Raw genomic sequence first — 22,115 nt, forward strand, 5'->3', positions numbered from 1 at the left:
AAGTGCAGGATGCTATGAGGTATCTACAGAGTGGAAAGGCACCTGGTCCTGATGGGCTTCATAGTGAATTCTATATGGAATTTATAAACATACTGCCAGGCTCGATGCTCAATATGTTTAATGATTCATACAGTCATGATTGTCTGTTGCCATCTGTTACCCTTCCTGAAGAAGGGCTTATGCCCGAAATGTCGAAATCTCCTGTTCCTTGGATGCTGCCTGACCTGCTGCGCTTTTCCAGCAACACATTTTCAGCCATCTGAGTGTGGTCAATATTTCAGTTATTCTTAAAAAAGGGAAGGTCCTGGAGGACTCAGCTTCACACATGCCCATTTCACTTTTAAATGTGGACTTTAAAATCCTCTCTGTCTCTTTAAAAACAAATACTACAGTAGGCGGCATGGTGGCACTGGTTAGCACTGCTGCCTCACAGCACCAGAGACCTGAGTTCAATTCCTGCCTCAGGCAACTCTGTGTGGAGTTTGCGCATTCTCCCCGTGTCTGCGTGGGTTTCCTCTGGGTGCTCCGGTTTCCTCCCACAGGTGAATTGGCCAAGCTAAATTGCACGTAGTGTTAGGTGAAGAGGTAACGTAGGGGCATCGGTCTGGGTGGGCTGCGCTTCGGTGGGTCGGTGTTTCCACACTGTAAGTAATCTAATCTACATTGGACAAACAGGCAGAAAACTAGCCACCAGGATACATGAACACCAACTAGACAAATGACCCTCTCTCTCTCGTGTCCTGACAAACGGATGAGGAAGGACACCACTTTGACTGGGACAATACATCCATCCTAGGACAAGCCAAACAAAGACATGCACGAGAATTCCTAGAAGTATAGAGTTCTGGTTGGAATGCCATCAGCAAACACATCGTTAGACCCCATCCACCACCCTCCTGAGAAAAGGAACAGGAAGTGTCTTCACTGGAAATGACATCACCAGCCCAAGGAAACCCAAACAGATAAATAGAAAGCAGGAATTTTTAGCATTGCTTCACATGAGGTCCACTGTTAAGGTAATGAAACATCTGGAAATGAACCTTTCAGCTCAGCGAGCCAACCTACATCCAAAATGGTTAGATATGGAAGCCTCCCAGGCAATGTGTCCCCTTACCAGTTTTCTGTTTTTGGGCAAAATGAGGGAATATTGCCATAACCCAATAGTCTTCAATGCTGTTAAGGCATGGAGGGCAATTCGGCAGAGGGAAGACAGTATTGGCAAAACATCTTCTTTTACACCTTTTGTCGGTATGCTTGGTTTTCAACCGGGGATAATGGATTCAGGATTCAAACATTGGGCAGCTAGAGTGTGTCTTGCTTGGGCAATTTATTTGAGGGAGACGTAATGATGTCCTTCGATCAGTTGATACGGAAATATGAGCTTTCTAATAGGGACCTCTTTCATTTTTTCTCAAGTTAGGGACTTTATTCAAAAAAAGCTTCACTTTTGACTGATCCCTACAAATCCGACAGAGAGGGGTGTGCTCAGTGCTAAGAATACACCTTCTGTCAGTACTTTACATCATCAATTGGGGAGTGACCCCTCAGATGAATTTGACTGACTCTGCAGGGTGTGGAGAGAGAGCAGGGTGTTGAAGTTTCCTCAGAGGCATGGGAAGATACTTTGGGAAATGCAAGAAAGATCTCAATTTGCAATAGGACCTATGCTTTACAGTTGAAGATTCTCCAGAGAGTCCACTTGGCTCCAGACAGTTTGTCAAAATTTAAACCAGGGGTCTCTTCAACATGTTCCAAGTGCACAAGCACTCTGGTCTTGTGGTAGGCTTCATTGGAGAGGATTTTGAGTGGAAGGATGGAGAAGGACCCGATCTCTCTCCTCTGGGCCTGCCCAGTGTGTTCCCTGCAGATGCGCATAAGAAAAAGTTTTTCAGTATTCTCACGTTCTGTGCAAGAAAGAATATTTTGCTAGGTTGGGTATCCGAAAATCCCCTGGGCCAGTTGGATTGGCGGAAGAGTGTTATGGAGCATATTCCCTTGGATTTGTCTCACAAGTATGGTCCATCACAAAACTGAGAATTTTTATAAGATGTGGCAGACCTTCTTGGAATATTTGGACACTGATTTATCTGCCACACTAACAAGGGCTTTTATGTAGTCCGTAACATTTTGTGTTTTCTGAGACCAATATCTGGGGAGGAGGAACCATGAACATGAGTGTTTGGCTGAGCTGACTTATTGCTATTTATTAATTTGTTGGTTATTTGGTTAAATAGCTAGTTTGGTTTTTTATTCTATATTTTTCTATATGTTTATACATTTGTACATGACGGTGCGTTGGGGTTTTTGTTACTTGTGTTTTTTGTACTGTTTTGAATTATATTGTTTTGTATTTGTAATGTTAAAAATCTATTTTTTCAATAAAAAAAACTTAACTTAAAAAAAATACTACTCAAACTGAGTGACAGAAATTTCAATGCCATTGGATTGAGAGTGAGAGAGTGAAGGTGAGTAAATGATCTTATTGAGTGGTGGGGCAGGCTGCAGGAGCTGAATGGCTGACTCGCCCTCCTGTTTGTTTTTTTTGCAAGCAAAGTAGTTTTATTTTGTTAAAGTAGAATATCTGAGGGGCAATGAGCACATCTACAAGCATTGCACAGTCAGCTCCATGATCTCTTACTGCTCCTTATCTTGAAGACGGTACAGTGGACCCAATGTGTGAGCTGTTTCTTTCATGGTTGTGCCAATAATGATTCTCAAGTAGTAGTACATTGAGTAACCAGATGCTGGTAGTTGCTGAGGAAGGAGTGTCGATTAGGGAACCTCTCCTCAAGTGGAAGCCCTCCATCTTTAACTCTTCATCTGAAGAAGGTGCTTTGGATTCACATACGCGTGAGGTGTAGTTAGTGCCTTGAGAAAGCCATATGGTTTGTACTGTTGTGACATGGCTTATGGCACAAGGTGAAGTAGTGGTGATATCTTGGAATAGTTTCCTCTGAGCAAAAGGGAGGCACAAATTGTGATAGGGATAAGCTTAGTCTCGTCTAGTCTGCTCTGCCATTTAATTAGATCGTCACTTATGATTATTCCATGTCGTGAGTGGGGTGCTGGAAAAGCACAGCAGATCAGGCAGCATCCAAGGAGCAGGGGAATCAATGTTTTGAGCAAGAGCCTTTCGTCAGAAATGTGGCTTGTGAGCTGAGGGGGTGGAGAGATATGAGGGGGAGAGGTGGGGCTGGGGTGGAGGTAGCTGAGTGCGATAGGTAGACGGAGATGGGCGTAATGGTGATAGGTCAGAGAGGAGGGCGGAGCAGATAGGTGGGAAAGAAGATGGACAGGTATCGCCACTATGCCCATCTCTGTCTTAAAAATATTCAATGTTTCTGCTTCCAGCACCTTTTTGAATGCCATTATGTCAGGCTGGGAGTTGGACTTAATGACAAAGGCTAATATTTAGTGTTTGACTGAAAGTGTAACACTAGATCCTATTTGGCATTTTTCTTCTCTCTGTTCAGAAAGTGCGAAGCTACTGACTCCGGTGAACAGCTATGGCTCCCAGGACAGTGTCCATGTTGTGGGCCCTCAGCCTACCCACCTGTGCCAGGGACAAGAGGAAGAACTGAGGAGGAAACTAAAATATTTCTTCATGAGTCCCTGCGACAAATTCCGAGCGAAAGGCCGGAAACCCTTCAAACTTATTGTGCAGATATTGAAGCTCATCGTAGTCACAGTGCAGGTAAGGAGTAACCTTGGAGAAATCCACTGAGAGAGATTGACGCAGGTTGGACTATTGAGCTAGTGATGATAAAGAGGGATAACCTCAATGCTTTAGTAATGCAGATACCCAGGATAATACTGCAGGGATGTGACTTTAGATCTCACCTTTGCTAGAATTTAAATTCAATTCATTTAAGAAACAAAAAAATCTGAAGTCCTGTAATAGTGACCATGAATAAATTGTCATAAATACCCATCTGGTTCATTTTAGGAAGAAAATCTGCCAATCTTGACCAATCTGACCTACATGTGACACCAGACCCACAGCTATGGGACTGACTCTTAATGACCCTCAAGGGCAATTAGGAGTAGGCAAATAATTTGGCCTTGCCAGTGACGTCAACATCCCATGACAGAATTTATTGAAGGATGTTCACTGTTGGAGTCGTCATTATAGAAATATATAGCACAGAAAAAGGTCTGTTGCATTCCCACTGGTCAAAACCAACTAAATAGCATTCTAATCCCATTTTCCAACACCCATAGTTTTGCATGCCTCATGCACACCTAAATAGTTATTAAACATGGAGGTTTCTGTCTGTATCACCCTTATGGCAGTGAGCTCCAAATTCCCACCACCCTCTGGGTGGAAAAAGTTTTTCCTTGCAGTTCCTCTGAACATCCCATCCTTACCTTAAAAACTATGTCCTCTGGTCGTTGATCCCTCCATCAAGGGGAAAAGGTTCTTCCTGTCTGCCCTATCTACGCCCCTAATAATTGTCATGTCCCCTTTGTCTCCTGTGCTTCATGGTAAACATCCACTCTGTCATTGAAACTTCTAGCCCAGGCAACATCTTGGTAAATCTCCAGTGCTACCACATCCACAGTGCTAACCACGGTGGCACAGTGGTTAGCACTGCTGCCTCACAGTGCCAGAGACCCGGGTTCAATTTCTGCCTCAGGCGACTGACTGTACGGAGTTTGCACGTTCTCCCCGTGTCTGCGTGGGTTTCCTCCGGGTGCTCCGGTTTCCTCCCACAGTCCAAAGATGTGCTGGTCAGGTGAATTGGCCATGCTAAATTGCCCGTAGTGTTAGGTAAGGGGTAAATGTAGGGGTACGGGTGGGTTGCGCTTCGGCGGGTCGGTGTGGACTTGTTGGGCCGAAGGGCCTGTTTCCACTGTAAGTAATCTAATCTAATCTAATCCCCCTATAATGTGGATTCCAGAACTCCATACATACTCTAGCTGTGGCCAAACCAACATCTTCCAGCATAACCCATCTGCTCTTAAACTCTGTGCCTCTGCTAATAAACGCAAGTATCCCGTATGCCTTCATAAAATAATACAGCATGGAAACAGGCCCTTGGCCCAAACTCAGCTCGTTTCAATTGCCTGCATTTGGTCCATATCCCTCTAAACCATGAATCTATTCAGTAATTGTTTTCTCTGGCAGCCCATTCCATATACACATCACTCTCTCTGTGAAGAAATTGCCCATCAGGTCTGTCTTAAATCTTTCCCCTCTCGTCTTAAATCTATGCCCTCTAGTTTTCAATTCACCATCCCTGGGAAAAAGACTATATGTATGCATTCATCCTATCTATATCCCTCGTGATTTTATACACCTCAATAAGGTCACTCCTCATTTCTCCTATATTCCAAGGAATAAAGGCCTATCCTGGCCAACCTCTCCCTATAACCCAGGCATACTAGTCTTGGCAACATTCTCGTAAATCATCTTTGCACTCTTTCCAGTTTAACTACGTCTTTCCTATAACAGGGTGACCAAAACTATTCACAATGCTCCAAGTGTGGCCTCATCAACTACTTATACAACTGTAATATGCCAACTTCTATACTCAAAGCCTTGACCGATGAATGTCAGCATGTGAAATGCCTTCACCCTGTCGACCTGTGATGCTGCTTTCAAAGAACTATGTACTTGTACTCCTAGGTGTCTCAGTTCTACAACACTTCTCAGGATCTTACCATTTACTGTATTAAGTCCTACCTTGGTTTGACTTTCCAAAGTGCAACACCTCACATTTATTTGTGTTGGATTGTATTTGCCAATCCTCCACCCACTTCCCCATTTGATCAAGGTCCCTCTGTGATTTTTGATAACCTCTTAACCACTTGATGCATCTGATAACCTTAAGGGACCAACATATGTGCACTCCGTGGGCGCTCTGATTCTCGGTGCTGCCCAGAATCCTACCATTCTTCGTATTTTTGCTTGCCTTATTTGTTCTGCCCAAATGTAGCACATCATATTTATCCAGCTTGAATACTATTTGCCACTAGTCAGCCTCTTTTTATTTTCTTGTAGTCTAAGGTGGCCTTCCTCCATCTTTATCACCCCACCAATTTTTGTATCATCTGCACACTTACTTAAATGTAGGAGTCTTGATCAATTTAAATCATTTATATAAACCACAAACCACCTAAAACCGACCTCTGTGGGATCCCACTGGAGACAGACTTTCAGTTTGATAAGCGCTCCTCAACCATCGCTCTGCTTCCTGCCACTGCAACGAATGCAGATCTAATTTGCTAAATTTCCTTGGATCCTATGGACTCTTAGCTTTGCTATCCATCTCCGTTGCAGGACTTTATCAAAAGCTATTCTAACTGAGATTGCTATTTGTCTGTACATTGATGAGATGAACAAGTTTATAGATTTTATTTACTCCATTTAGGATGAGACTTGACATTCCCTTCACTGTCATATATAGTTCTGATTTGGACAGGTATTTGAAGTTTCTTCACCATCAACGAGTCAAAGTTCTGGAATTTCCCTCCTGAAGGTTACTAGGAATAAATCCACATACCACGAGTGTATAAAAGAACATCTGTCATGATCTAGACTGCAGCTGGCCCAGAACAAGGCAGCACTCTGAATCAGCAATGAAATGCCAGCCAGGCCAACGATGCCCACATAGAGTCATCGTCTTAGAGTCTCCCAGCATGGAAACAGCACGTTCAGTCCTGAAATGTGAGATACTGCATTTTGGAAAGGAAAATCAAACACGGAGAAAGTGAGGACTGCAGATGCTGGAGATCAGAGTTGATATCTAGTGCTAGAAAAGCACAGCAGGTCAGGCAGCATCCGAGGAGCAGAAAAATTGAGATTTCGAGCAAAGGCCCTTCATCAGGAAAGAGGCTTGTGGTTCAGGGCTGAGGGATAAATGGCAAGGGGTGGGGTTTGGGGAAAAGTAGCTGAGAGAGTGATAGGTGGATGAAGGTGAGGGAGAAAGTAATAGGTCAGAGAGGGGAGTGATTGACAAGTCTGGAGGGTAGTGCCAAGTTGGAGGCTTGGAACTGGGATAATGTGGGGAGAGGGGAAATGAGGAAGCTGTTGAAATCCACATTGATCCCGTGTGGTTGCAGAGTCCCAAAGATGAATATGAGGTGTTCCTCCTCCAGGCGGGTGGTTGGTGGTAGTGGAGGAGACCCAGGATCTGCATGTCCTTGAAGGAGTGGGAGGGGGAGTTGAGGTGCTCAGTCATGGGGCGGTGGGATTGGTGGGTGCGGATGTCCCAGAGATGTTCTCTGAAACAGTCCGCAAGGGGTGGGGTCCTGTTTCCCTGACGGAGAGGAGACTGGGTGCAACGGATGCAGTAGATGACATTGATAGAGGTGCAGGTAAATTTATGACATGTGGAAGGATCCCTTGGAGCCTTGGACAGAGGTGAGGGGAGTGGTGTGGACGTAGGTTTTTCACCACCTGCAGTGGCAGAGAAAGGTACCAGGAGTGTGGTGTTGGCTGACTACCCCCGTTGACTCATTGTCTCAGCCTGCGCCTGTCCCACCGAACTCCCCTCTTCCTACGTCGACACCATCCTGCCCCCTTTAGTCCTGGAGCTCCTCACCTATGTTAGTGACACCACGCATGCCCTTCACTACCTCCAAGGTTTTCGTTTCCTCAGCCCCCAATGCCTCATATTCACCATGGACATCCAGTCCCTGTACACATCGATCCACCACGACAAAGACCTCCAAGCTCTCCGTTTCTTCCTCTCATGCCATCCCAAACAGTACCCTTCCACTGACACCCTCATCCATCTGGCTGCATTGGTCCTCACCCTCAACAACTCCTTACAATCCTCCTACTTCCTCCAAACCAAAGGCGTAGCTATGGGCACCCGCGTGGGACCCAGCTGTACCTGTTTGTCGGATATGTGAAACACTCCATCTTCCAGAGTTGCCCTGGCACCATCCCCCACCTGTCCCTCTGCTACATCGATAACTGTATCGGTGCCGCCTTGTCCTCCCACAAGGAGATTCATCAAGTTTACCAACACCTTCCACCCCAACCTCAAATTCACCTGGACCATCTTGGACACCTCCCTCCCCTTCCTGAACCCCTCTATCACCGTCTTTGGTGACCAACTAACCACAGACAAGTCCAACTCCCACAGCTACCTAGACTACACCACCTCCCACCCTACCTCCTGTAAAAATGCTATCCCTTATCCCCAATTCCTCAGCTGCATCTGTATCCAGGATGACCAATTCCACCACAAAATCCCAGCTGGTCGCCTCCTTCCACAATTGCAACTTCCCTTCTCACGTGGTTGATGCCCTCCAGCACATCTCCTCTACTTGATGCACCTTCGCCCTTGAACCCCACTCCTCCCAATACAAGGACAGAATCTCCCCACCCCCAACCTCCGTATACATCGCATCATCCTTCCCACACTTTAGCCATCTCCAAACGGACCCCACCACCAGAGATACATTTCCTTCCCCACCCCACCAGGGGTTCTGAAAAGACCATTCCCTCCATGACCCCCTCATTAGGTCCACACCCTCCGCCGGTCGACACCCCACTCCTGGCACCTCTCCCTGCCAATGCAGGAAGTGCAAAACCTGTGCCCACACCACTCTTCTCACCTCTGTACAAGGCCCCAAGGGATATTTCCATATGTCATAAATTTACCTGTACCTCCTACCAATGTCGTCTGCTGCATCCATTGCACCCGGTGTGGTCTCCTCTATATCGGGGAGACAGGACACTGCCTTGCAGATTGTTTCAGCGAACATCTCTGGGACACCTACACCCACCGACCCCACTGCCCCGTGACTGAGCACCTCAACTCTTTCTCCCCCCCCCCCCCCACTCCACCAAGGACATGTAGGTTCTGGGCCGCCTCCCGACACCTGGAGAAGGAACGCCTCATATTCAGCCTTGGGACTCTGCAACCACACGGGATCAATGTGGATTTCCCCTCTTTCCTTATTTCCCCTCTTCCCACATTATCCTAGTTCCAAGCCTCCAACTTGGCAACGCCCTCCAGGCCTGACCATCACTCCTCCCTTTGACCTATTACCTTCTCCTTCACCTTCATTACCTATTGCTTTCTCAGCTATCTTTCCCCAAATCCCGCCCCCTGCCATTTATCTCTAAGCCTCAACCCACAAGCCTCAAATCAAAGCAGGACTTACACATTTAATGGTAAGGTCCTGGGGAGTGTTGCTGAACAAGGAGACCTTGGAGTGCAAGTTCATAGTTCCTTGGAGGAGGAGTATAGTGAAGAAGGTATTTTGTATACTTCCCTTTGTTGGTCAGAGCATTGAATATAGGAGTTGGGAGGTCATCTTGCATCTGTACAGGACATTGATTAGGCCACTTTTGGAATACTGTGTGCAACTCTCGTCTCACTTCCAGCAGAAGGGTGTTGTGAAACTTGAAAGGGTTCAGAAAAGATTACAAGAAAGTTGCCAAGATTGGAGAGTTTGAGCTATAGGGAGAGGCTAAATTGTCTGGGGTGGTTTTCCCTGGAGCATCAGAGGCTTAAGCGTGACCTTTTTAGAGTCTTATAAAATCATGAAATGCATGGATAGGGTAAATATCCAAGGTGTTTTCCCTGGGGTGGGGGAGCCCAGAACTAGAGGGCATAGGTTTAGGGTGAGAGGGGAAAGATTTTAAAAGGGACCCGGGGAGTATCTTCTTCATGCAGGATTTGTGTGTGTGTGTGTGTGTGTAATGAGCTTCCAGAGGAAGTGGTGGAACCTGATGCAGTTACAACATCTGAAAGTCATTTGGATGGGTTTATGAATAGGAAGGATTTAGAGGGGTATGGGTCAAATGCTGGCAAATGGGAGTAGATTAGTTTAGGATATCTGGTTGGCCTGGACAAGTTGGACCAAAAGGTCTGTTTCCATGTTTCTCTGACTCTAGTCCCATATGCCTACTCCTGGCCCATATCCCTCCCAACTTTTCCAATTCATGTACTTACCCAAATGACTTAAATATTGTAACTGTCAACATCGGCCCTTTCTTCTGGAAGTTCATTCCACGTGCGAACCACTCGCTGTGTAGAAAAAAAACTTGCCATTTATATCTCTTTTAGATCTCTGTCCTCTCACCTTAAAAGGATGCCTGCTATTAACCCTATCTATACCTCTCATTATTGTATAAACCATATAAGGTCGCCTTTCAACCTCCTATGCTCCAGTGGAAAAAGTTCAAGTTATTCTTTATAGTTCAAACCTTCCAGTAACATCCTGGTAAATCTTTTCTGAACCCTTCCCAGCTTAATAATATCCTTCCTATAACAGGGTGACCAGAACAAAACACGTTACTCCATAAGAGGCCTCAACAATGACCTGTACAATCTCAGCATGATGTCCCAACTCCTATACTCAAATATTCTGAGCAAGGGAGGCAAGCTTGCGATATTCAATTTTTTGATTATAGGGATCAAGGAAATGAGTTTCGGTCCTGAAATTGAGACTCTAGTTCACTGAATGTTCTGTTCTCATCACTAGGAATTAATTATGTTGTTAATTCTAAAAAAGGAGTTTGAAGAAAGCATTGCATTTCTGTGGTGACGTTTTCAAACTCAAAGCCCTTTGCGTCCAGTGATTGGTAGTGACCGTTGCAATGTGAGAATCAAAGCAGTCACTATGTGCCAAGCAAATTCCTGCAGACAGCAATGTGTGGTCACAACCAGGCAATTTGCTTTTATCTCTTAGATGATTGCTAAATGCTGCAGATTCTGGTGAGAACTTGCCTCCTGCCCTTTGAAATAGTGTTCAAGGATTTTTTACACCCAGCTGAGGAGACTTGGTCCCGATGATTAATCTGATGGAGCTCTGTTGTACAGTTCTCTGGCAGATGTAAGCTTATTTGGATAAGCACACCAATCTTGTAAGTGCTGTTTCAGGTGTGCTGCCCTGTGTGGGACTGGATGCTGTATTTTATGTTTTGCCTGTGAGTATTACTAGTGAGATGAGCATTTACTTCCCCACCTTAATTGCTCAAGAAAGTGGTTGTGGGCCTCCGCCTTGAACTGTTGCAGTCAACAGGGTGGAGGTACACCCAGAGTATGAGGGAGAGATTTCCAGCATTTTTCCTCTTTGGTGAAGTTCCAAGTCAGGTTGGTGTGGTTTGGAGGAGAAATTGCATGCATGCCCCTGCAATGCATTCAGAATTCAGTGCAAAAGGACCAAGGAATTGATAAAGAAAGGAAAAATGGAATATGGAGGTAAATTACCAAAAAAAATCCACACTGGCTGGAAAAAGGAAAAGATTCCATCCAGACCAATGTGGTCAGAGCCAGGGGAATTTCTAACTGAGAATAGGAAAATGACAGAAACACAAGCAATTGCTTTATCTCTGCCTTCACAAGGGAGATGCAACAACATCTTCACGAGCAGCAAAGAACTGGGAGGAATTGGTATTCATAAGAAAGTAGTACGGGTTAGAAAGAGCAGTTAATGGATCTGAAAGTTGTGAAATTCTGTGGTCCTGATATGTTACATTGAATGCGGTGGCTGTAGAGGTAACAGATGCATGGGGGTCATCTTTCGAATTGGTTCCTGCATACTGGAGAGAAACAAGTGTAACCCAACTCTATATGACAGGAGGTGACAGAAACCTGGGAACGAGACATGTCAGCCTGACAGCAGCAGGGAAAATGCTGGAAATTATTTATAAACTAGACACTTAGAAAAAAGTAGGGTTAAACCATCAGTGTGGATTTATGAAAAGGGGAAATCTGATCAATCTGTTGGAGATCTTTTGAAGCTGTGACTAACAGTAGATAAGACTGAGCCAATGGATGTAGTGTATTTGGATTTTCAGGAGGTTTTCGATAAGATCTCATACACGTTACGAAGCAAAATTAAGGTGTGTGGGATTGAGAATAGTATAAAGGCATGATTTGAGAACTGCTGGATAAAAGACAGTCAGATAAACAGGTATTCTATAGGTTGGCAGGTGACAACCTCCAGGATCTGTGGCTGTGCCCCCAGCTATTCCCAAACTTTGCAAGTAGGCACCAAATTTACAATATTTTCAAGTTTATTGATGATACAGAGCTAGGTAGGAATGAGAATTGTGAACAGGAAGCAAAGGAGTTTCAAGGGGACTTAGACTGGCTGAGTGAATGGGCAAGAATGTGTCAGATGGAATTTAACGTGGAAGAATGTGAAGTTATCAACTTTGATAACCAAAACAGAAATACGGGTATATCTTTGTCGTCAGAGATTAGGCAATGTTGATGTCCAAAGGAACCTGGTGACCTTGTTCAGATGTCACTGAAAGCTAACTATAGGTGCAACAAGAAATTAACAGGACTGTAGTGTGTTGGTCTTTGTTATTGCAAATTTGTATTGAGCACAAGAGTGAAGGTGCCTTGTTGCAGTTGTGTAGAAAATTGATTTACCCCACCTGATGTATTGTGTACTGATTTGGCCTCTTTACCTAAGGAAGGGTAAATTTATAGTCATAAAGCACGGAAACAGACACTTCAGTCCAAAGCATCCATACTGACCAAATATCCTAAATTAAGCTTGTCTCATTTGCTAGCATTTGGCTCATATCCATCTAAACCGCTCCTATTCATGTATCCATCTAAATGCCTTTTAACTGTTGTAATGGTACCAGCCACCATCGCCAACTCATTCCAATATTACACCACCCTCTGCATAGGTCCCTCAGGTACCTATTAAATCTCTCTCTTCCCCGCCCACCCCAACTCCCCACTCCACCTTAAATCCATGTTTCCTAGTTTTGGACTCCACTACCCTGGGAAAAAGACCTTGGCTATTTACCTATCAATGTCTCTCATGATTTTATAACCCTTTATAAGGACACTCCTCACCCTCTGATGCTCCAGGGATGATAACTCCAACTTATTCAGGCTTTTCCTATATGTCAAAAACTCCAACCCTGGTAACATTCTTGTAAATCTTTTGAGCCCTTTCAAACTTAACAACATCCTTTCTACAGCAGGGGAGACCAGAATTGTCCAAACCATACAAGAAACACCCAGAATGCCTCAGCATTGACCAAACAAGCTGACAAGAGAAACCAGACATGACCATAGTCATTCACAGACCAGAGAATACACTTCCCAAGACAAACTGACAATAAGCTTTCTGGACCCAATCAACACAAATGTCCCAAAACCCTAAGGGCAGTCTCGTACCCCAGTGACAGGCAGGGAGGTACCAGAATACCTCGCTCACAATACCTGCCTTAAAAGGGACATTCTCATCTACCCTCAAAGAGAGCTGGAATCTCCTGATCCTATTAAAAACTGTTTGATGCTGCCAGGAAGCTACATTGTATCTACAATCAGGACATTCTTCTGATACTGCATAGTGATTATCACCATCGTAATTGGATTACTTATTATCAAATACATTGTCTTTTCCCTATTTTTATTAGCATCATTGTACAGTATTCCTATAAAACCCGGCTTGATTCTCAGCTCGGGGAAGTGTTTCGGCTACCCTGCGCTGTTTCAGCTTAGTCAATTTCTCTTCCGCGATATTGCTGTGTTAATAAACGGTTTGCTAATTTCACTTCGATCTGTGTTTTGTGATCTCTGCTTTATTGGGCTAATTTCTCTGACAGTGGTGCAGCGTGTTACACAATATGTATATGAACTTTCACCTTTATTGTGCATATTGGTAAAATGGTAAGAGGAAATACCAGTAAATGATGTTCTGATTGTTTAGTTTAATTACTTATTTATTAAATATGTTGGATGTTTGTTAAATAAACACATTTGCCTGTACGGCTCAATGACAGAGCAACGTGCCCACACGACAGTTAACTCTCTAGTCGCCACTGACATCATGTCCTATTGCTCCTTGCAACACTGCTTCCACAAATACTAGCCCCTCTTCTTGGAGAAATATTGGCCACTGCTGGACTGAGGCTACAGAAGCAATTCACCTACCTTCCTTCAAAAGTGCCTTCCAAACCTGCAACCTCTTCCACTCAAAGACACATTGTTACAGGAAAAACGAGGCAGCCATTGGGCCCAGCAAACTTGCTCCATCATTCAACTACATTGATTGATTTTTCTACCTCAATGCCATTTTTCCAACTATTCCCATCACTTAATATTTTTAATATTTCAATATATATCAATCCATGTTTTGAACATTGCCAATAATTAAGTTTCTATAACCTTCTGGGGTAGAGAATTCTGAAAATTCCCTCAGAATTAAGGAATTCCTCATTTCAGTCCTAAAGGGCTTATCCATTATTCTGAGACTGGGCCTCAATGAGAAGTATTCTTGCTGCATCCATCTTGGCGACCCCTGTAAGACCTGTGTGTCTCAATCAGATCCCCTCCAATTCTAAATTTCAGACCAGTTTCAAATCTCCTCATAAGCAATCCTACTTAATTAATCCTGGGATTAATTTATTGAGTTTTGTTGAATTTCTTCTACAACAAGTTCAATTCTGGTCTCCCCTGCTGTAGAAAGGATGTTGTTAAGTTTGAAAGGGCTCAGAAAAGATTTACAAGGATGTTACCAGGGTTGGAGTGTTTGACATATAGGAAAAGCCTGAATAAGTTGGAGCTATCATCCCTGGAGCTGTCTAGCAGAAACCCCAGTAAATCTTCAAACGTAACCGTTTTGGAGTTTTTTGTGAATTAGAAGGAGCAGGAACACAAGTCCTAATTGTCTTCTGATTCAATGGCCAGTTGCAGTTACTATCGGCTGTTTGCTGTTCCCACTTCTCAGCTACTGGCAACAGGATAATGACAAGGTACCTGGCAGAACTCCCAGAGCTTTTTATTGAAATAAATCCATTGTGATTGGCAGGGCTGTTTGTCACTGATCTCACCAGTTACGTCGCCCATTGCCCGATCCCTCTCCATTCCATTCCTGTATCTGATAGTTTACCCTGTAAAATGGGCACCTTTGTTAGGACCGTATCGTAGTTGTTACCATAGACCCCGCACTGAGAATGTAATTTAGCATCAGAATCCCTTTTGAGACATTTTGGCAATGTGTCAAAGTGCCGTAACTGGGTGTTTAAAAACAGTGGTTTGCAAAACTAAACTGCTCCTGGCTCTGGCAGTGTCTGCTATAGTTTTCTGCTATAAATAGAGAATCTATTGCTTGTGGTAATTTATGCTGATCAATAGAAATGATCATTTGAGATTTAAAAAATTCTTTCATGGGATGTAGGCAATACCTACAAGGCCAGCATTTGTTGCTCAAACCAAGTTGCTGCTTGAGAAATGGTGGTGGGTTGCTTTCTTGAATGATTACAATCTGAGAGACTTAAGGACACAGCAGTGAGGTAATTCCAGTTGACCCAGTGATGGTGAAGAAACAGTGATATTGTTTCAAATCGGGATGGTGTGAGGGGAACTTGCAGGCATTGATGTTCCCATGTCTCTGTTTAGTGAAGGATGCAGTTAGTTCTGGAGCCTTTATTACTATTGAACCTTTTATACAAAAGTACTTGTAAAAAGTATTCAATGTTGCCTTGTGGAGTACGCATCCACTACTTTGGTTACAGCGTGTTCTCAAAGATAACGATGAGGTGAATTAAATCATTAACTTTGAATCTATTGATTATGATAAAGTTGACCCCTGAATGTCTGCCTCTCTCTGGCTCAGGGTGATGACGCAAATCTTGCAGGGCTTCCCAAAGTTAGGGGTTGCGAGCTCGGGCAACAATAGCCGCTGTGGACTGAATTAAAACAGCTACTCTCCTGCATTCTTGGCCCTTACTGCATGATATCTCTGTTCTCCACTGAAGGGCAACAACAATTTTCTAGTCGCAAAATAGGGTCATAGTGGGGAAGCTAGTTCAGGCAGCACTGATTTATTGTGTGCTGTTATAAAGTCATACAGACCATTTGGTCCAACAGTCCATGCCAAACAGAATTCCAAACTAAATTAGTCCCACCTGCCTGCTCCTGGCCCATATTCCCTCCAAACCTTCCAATTCATGTACTTATTCACGCTTTTCTTGAACGTTGTAATTGTACCTGTATCCACCACTTCCTGTCATGTGGAATGAACATGCAGAGGAAGTGGTAGATATGGGTGCAGTAGCAACATTCAAGAAACGTTTGGATAAGTACATGAATAGGAAAGGTTTGGGGAGATATGGGGCCATGAGCAGGCAGGTGGGACTAGTTTAATTTGGGATTATGTTCAGCACGGACTGGTTGGACTTGTCATCGCGCTGTGTCAGACAAAGAGAGGCGGACATCCACGGGCCACCTTTATCATAGTTAGCGGTTTCAAAATTAATCTGATTAATTCACCTCGTCGTTAACTTTGAAAACATGCTGGACTCCACAAGGTAACAATGAATACGTTTCACAAGTAATTTTAGACAAAATGTTCAATGGTACTGAAGAGTCAGGCTCCAGAAGTAATGCCCCCTTTGCCAAGCAGAGGTCAAAGCATTGAATACAGGAGTTGGGAGGTCCTGTTGCATCTGTTATTGGTTAGACTACTTTTGCAATATTGTGTGCAATTCTGATCTCACTTCTATAGGAAGGATGTTGTGTAATTTGAAAGGGTTTAGAAAAGATTTAGAAGGATGTTGCCAAAGTTGGGGGTTTGAGCTACAGGGAGAGGCTGATGCTGGGGCGTCAGAGGCTGAGAGACGACTTTATAGTTGTTTGTAAACTTGAGGTGTATGGAGAGGGTATATAGACAAAATCTTTTTCTTGGCTTGGGGGAGTCCAGAACTAGAGGGCATAGGTTTATGGTGAGAGGGGAAAGATTTAAAAGAGACCTAAGGGGCAACTTCTTCATGCATGTATGGAATGAGTTGCCAGAGGAAGTGGTGGAGGCAGGTGCAATTACAACATTTAAAAGGCATCTAGATGGGTATGTGAATAGGAAGGGTTTAGAGGGATATGGGCCAATAGCTGCCAAATGGGACCAGAATAATTTAAAATGTTTGATTAGCATGGATGAGTTGGACCGAAGGGTCTGTTTCCACACTACAGCTGACTCAATGCGTACCACCGTCTTGTTTTTTTTAAAAAAAAGCCTATGTCTTTTTTTTAAAATCTCTCTCCTCTCACCTTAAAAATGAGACCTCCACTCTTTAAATCCCCTATCCTAGGGAAAAGCCAACTACCATTAACCCTACCTGTGCGGCTTACTATGTTATAAATTTCTATAAGGTTGTCCCTCAGTTTCCTCTGCTCCAGTGAAAAAAGTCCCAACCTCTCCAGCCTCTCCTTATAACTCAAATCTTTTAATCCTGGCAGTGGCCTGGTCAATCTGTTCTGAACCCTCTACAGCTTAATATCCTTCCTATGACAGTAGCTAGAACTGCACACGCCATTCCACAAAAGGCCTCGCCAATGTCCTGTACAATCTCAACATGACTTCCCAACTCCCCTACTCAAAGGACTAAGCAATGACACCAAACATGTTAAATGCCTTTTTTCACCACTCTATAAATATGTGACACAAACTTCAAAGAAATGTGTACCTGAACCACCAGGTTCCTTTGTTCTGCAACACTACCTGAGGCCTTACCTTTAATTGTATAAGCCCAACCCTTGCTTGTTGTACCAAATGCAGTACCTTGTAATTATTCAGATTGAACTCGGCATCTGCCGTTTTTCAGCCCATTAACCCATTTGAACAAGATACCATTGTAATCTTAGAAAACCTTCTTCACTGTCTGCTATACACACCTGCAAACTTATTAACCACGTTCTCATCCAAACTATTTATATAAAATTACAAACGAAAGGGGACTTAGAACTATTTTTTGTGGAACATTCTCGTGAACAGGCCTTCAGTCCAAAAAACATTGCCCGCTGCCATTACTCTCTGCCTCCTGCTGTTGAGCCAATTATGTATACAATTGGCAAGCTCACTCTGAATACCACGTGACCTAACTTTATTTATTAGTCTAATGTGGAACCTTGTCGAAGGCTTTACTTAAGTTCAAGTGAACAATGTCTACTGCTCTGCTCCCCTCAAACCTTTAGGTAATTTCCTCAAAAACTCAATCAAGTCATGCAACACTATTTTCCCCTCTCAAAATAATGCTGACTATCCTTAAGCAATTTTTGCCTCTCTGTGTCCATAAATCCTATCTTTTAAAATCACCTCCAACAATTTATTCACAATTGAAGTCAGACTCTCGGGTCTATAGTTCTCTAGTTTCTCCTTAAACCTTTCTTCAACAAAGGCACAACATTATTCACCCTCCAGTCATCTGTCACCTCACCCATTACTATAGATGTGCAAATATTTCTGCAAGGAGTCTCTCAATTTCCTCCCTTACTTCACATAATATTCTGGGATACATTCCATCAGGTCCTGGAGATTTATCCACTGAGATATTCTCTTAAACCTCCCAAATGTCCTCTCTTGTAATATGAACTGTTTTTAAAATACCAAAGTTTATTTCCCTGCATTCTTTAGAATCCATTTTCTCCACAGTAAAAAACTGACACAACATATTCATTTAATACTTTTCCAATCTTTTGATGTTCAACACGAAGATGACCGCCTTGATCTTTAAGGGCTCCTGCCCGTCTCTCTAGTTACCCTCTTGTTCTTGATGTTTTCTAGAATCTCTTTGGCAGATAAGGTTAAGGATAATCCAATACAATCTCATGTACCCTCTACACTCTATACACTGATTAAGAGATTCGAGAGAACCCAGTTGTCTTTATCTAAAATAAGATTTTTTTTTCATTATTGACTAAAACCTCAATATATTTATTCATCCATTGTTCCTTAATCTTACCAGCCTTACCCTGCACTGTAACGGGAAGGTAATGCCTCTGAATTCTTATCATCATGCTCTTGAAAGCCTTGCACTTGTCAGATGTCCTTTTACCTGCAAACAGTCTACTTCAATCAACTTTTAAAAGATCTTGTCTCATATCATTAAAATTTGCCTTATTCCAATTAACCAAATTAGCTTTTATGGAAGGGTTATCCGTTTCCATAACCGTTTTGAAATTAATAGAATTATGATTGCGAGACCCAAAGTGTTCCACCACTTTTACTTCAGCCACCTGCCCTACCTTGCTCAAAAGGTCATGTTTTGCTCCTCCTCCAGTATCATCCACACATTGATTAAAGGTTTGTGAAGGTTTGTAGCTCAGGTTGAGGTTTAGGGTGTAGCTTTGCTCAATGACCTTCAGGTTTGATATCGAGACGTTTCATTGCCTGGCTAGGTAACATCATCAGTGGCGACCTCCAAGTGAAGTGAAGCTGTTGTCTCCTGCTTTCTATTTATGTTTGTCCGTGATGGGGTTCCTGGGGTTTGCGGTGATGTCATTTCCTGTTTATTTTCGGAGGGGTTGATAGATGGTATCTAGGTCTGTGTTTGTTTATGGCGTTGTGGTTGGAGTGCCAGGCCTGTAGGAATTCTCTGGCTTAGCCTGTCCCAGTCGAATTGGTGGGTTTTTTTTCATCCGTGTGTAGGGCTACGAGGGAGAGAGGGTCAAGTCTTTTTGTGGCTACCTCCAAATCTAACATCTGGCATGGTTCGTTACCCAGTATCAAACCCAACACGGCCTCACCCTTGTTGGCCTGACTACCTACTGTGTTAGAGGAATTATAAGCAGCAGTGTAAATAGAAAGATTGATGAGAAGGTTCTGAATATGAGTAGTCGAAAAGCGTGGCGCAGGAAAAGCACAGCAGGTCAGGCATAAGCCCTTCTTCATGTCAATTCTCCTGCTCCTTCAGTGTTGACTGACCTGTGCTTTTCCAGTGCCACGCTTTTCGACTCTGATCTCCAGCATCTGCAGTCCTCACTTTCTCCTCTGAATGTGAGGAGAGCTCATTAATTAGAAAAGACGAGAGTCAGAGTATGTAGTAACTCTGAAAAACTAAATAGCATTTATTTTAATACAATGGACCTTACAGGTAAGACCGCATGAAGTCAGGGCATGTTTAAGAACATGGGATTGGGACATCATCACTACACCACCTCCACCGCCCCCCCCCCCCCCCCCCCTCACTCACACACACACACTCACACACACTCACACACACTTTCTCACATTCAACCCCCACCCCAGACAGACAGACACACACACAGACAAAGATCCACATGCACACATATATTTTGTGGGGTGAATTTGTACTTGCAGAGTTACATTGCACTTTGCTCAAAAACTGCATACATTCATGTAGAACTCTGAGCTCAAAAACTGCATTAATTTATGTAAAACTCTTATCTCACTTTTTAGATTAGAATCAATCTAAACATCAGGTCATAGACAGAGAACACAGGGGGCTAACACCTTCAACATATTGTCTAGCTATCACCATTATTAACAGCTAACCAGAGAATGCAACTTTTAAAGGTTTTGTGATTTACACATGAAAGAAGTGAAACTATCACTGTATTCTAACAGATGAAAGACTTAACAGACAATCAATTTTTAAATGTATAATTTCAGTTACATCACACTGCAAATTTTTGCTACAAATTCTGTGTTATGATCGAGCCCTCTACAATCACCTGATGAAGGAGCGTCACTCCGAAAACTAGCGTGCTTCCAATTAAACCTGTTGGACTATAACCTGGTGTTGTGAGATTTTTAACCAGGATAGATGTGTTGGCCCAGTCGAATCCTTGTGTAGGGCTACGCGGGAGAGAGGGTCGTGTCTTTTTGTGGCTAGCTGATGTCTACACCACTTAATAGTGGTGATGTCCCAATCCCATGTTCTTAAACATTCCCTGACTTCATGCGGTCTTATCTTGTATTAAAATAAATGCAATTTAGTTCTTCAGAGTTATTACATACTCTGACTCTCGTCTTTTCTAATTAATGAGCTCTCGCATTCAGAGGAGAAAGTGGGGACTGCAGATGCTGGCGATCAGAGTCGAAAAGTGTGGCACCGGAAAAGCACAGGTCAGTCAACACTGAAGGAGCAGGAGAGTTGACATGTCAGGCATAAGTCCTTCATCTTACTGATGAAGGGCTTATGCTCAACAGGTCGACTCCCCTCAGGTATTGCCTGACCTGCTGTGCTTTTCCTGCGCCACGCTTTTCGACTACTCATATTCAGAACCTTCTCATCAATCTTTCTATTTACACTGCTGCTTATAATTCCTCTAACACAGTAGGTAGTCAGGCCAACAAGGGGTGAGGCCGTGTTGGGTTTGTTACTAGGTAAGGAACCATGTCAGGTGTTAGATTTGAGCACTTTGGTACTAGTGACCACAATTTGGTTATGTTTACTTGAGTGATGGAAAGTGGTAGGTACATACTGCAGGCAAGAGTTATAGCTGGGGGGGGGGGAAGAGGCAATTATGATGCAATTAGGCAAGATTTGAGGTGCATAGGATGGTGGAGGAAACTGCAGGGGATTGACACAATTGAAATGTGGAGTTTATTCAGGGAACAGCTACTACATGTCCTTGATAAGTATGTACCTGTCAGGCAGGGAGGAAGTGGTCGAGTGAGGCAGCTATGGTTTACTAAAGAAGTTGAACCTCTTGTCAAGAGGAAGATGGAGGCTTATATAAGGATGAGACATGAAGTACTTGAGATAGTGCAAGTTAACCAGGAAGGACCTAAAGAGAGAGCTAAGATCCAGGAGGGGACACGAGAAGGCGTTGGCAGCTAGGATCAAAGAAAAACCCTAAGCTTTCTATAGGTATGTCAGGAATAAAAGAATCATGAGACTAAGATTACGGCTAAATCGGAACAGTAGTGGGAAGTTGTGTGTGGAAATAGAGGAGATGAGAGAAATGCTAAATGAATTTTTTTTGTCAATATTCACACTGGAAAAAGACAATATTGTCAAGGAAAATACTGAGATACAGTCTACTAGACTAGACAGGGTTGAGGTTCACAAAGAGGTGGTGTCAGCAATTCTGGAAAGTGTGAAGATAGATAAGTCCCCTGGGCAGGATGGGATTTATCCGAGGATTCTCTGTGAAGCCAGGGAGGAGATTGCAGAGCCTTTGGCTTTGATCTTTGTTGTCTTTTCTACAGGAATAGTGCCATAAGCCTGGAGGACAGCAAATGTCTCATTGCTCAAGAAGGGGCGGAGAGACAACCCTGGTAATTATAGACCAGTGAGCCTTACTTTGGTTGTGGGTAAAGTGTTGGGAGGGGTTATAAGAGAGAGATCATCTCGATAGGAATACGTTAATTAGGGATAGTCAACACGGTTTTGTGAAAGGTAGGTTGTGCCTCACAAACCTTATTGAGTT

The 22,115-nt window shown here is 43.5% G+C and overlaps 1 protein-coding gene across 2 annotated transcripts in view; it reads left to right on the top strand.

Annotated features, from left to right (window-relative positions):
- The window catches only part of mcoln1a (mucolipin TRP cation channel 1a), a 72,907-nt gene that overhangs the window by 6,411 nt on the left and 44,381 nt on the right, over window positions 1-22,115 (top strand). For both annotated transcript variants that reach the window (XM_060854932.1, XM_060854933.1), the window contains exon 2: window positions 3,474-3,694. In XM_060854932.1, the coding sequence (XP_060710915.1) occupies window positions 3,474-3,694 (221 nt within the window). The remainder of the gene's footprint in view (window positions 1-3,473; window positions 3,695-22,115) is intronic.

Source organism: Hemiscyllium ocellatum, chromosome 45, assembly GCF_020745735.1.
Source record: "Hemiscyllium ocellatum isolate sHemOce1 chromosome 45, sHemOce1.pat.X.cur, whole genome shotgun sequence".
Lineage (NCBI taxonomy): Eukaryota > Metazoa > Chordata > Chondrichthyes > Orectolobiformes > Hemiscylliidae > Hemiscyllium > Hemiscyllium ocellatum.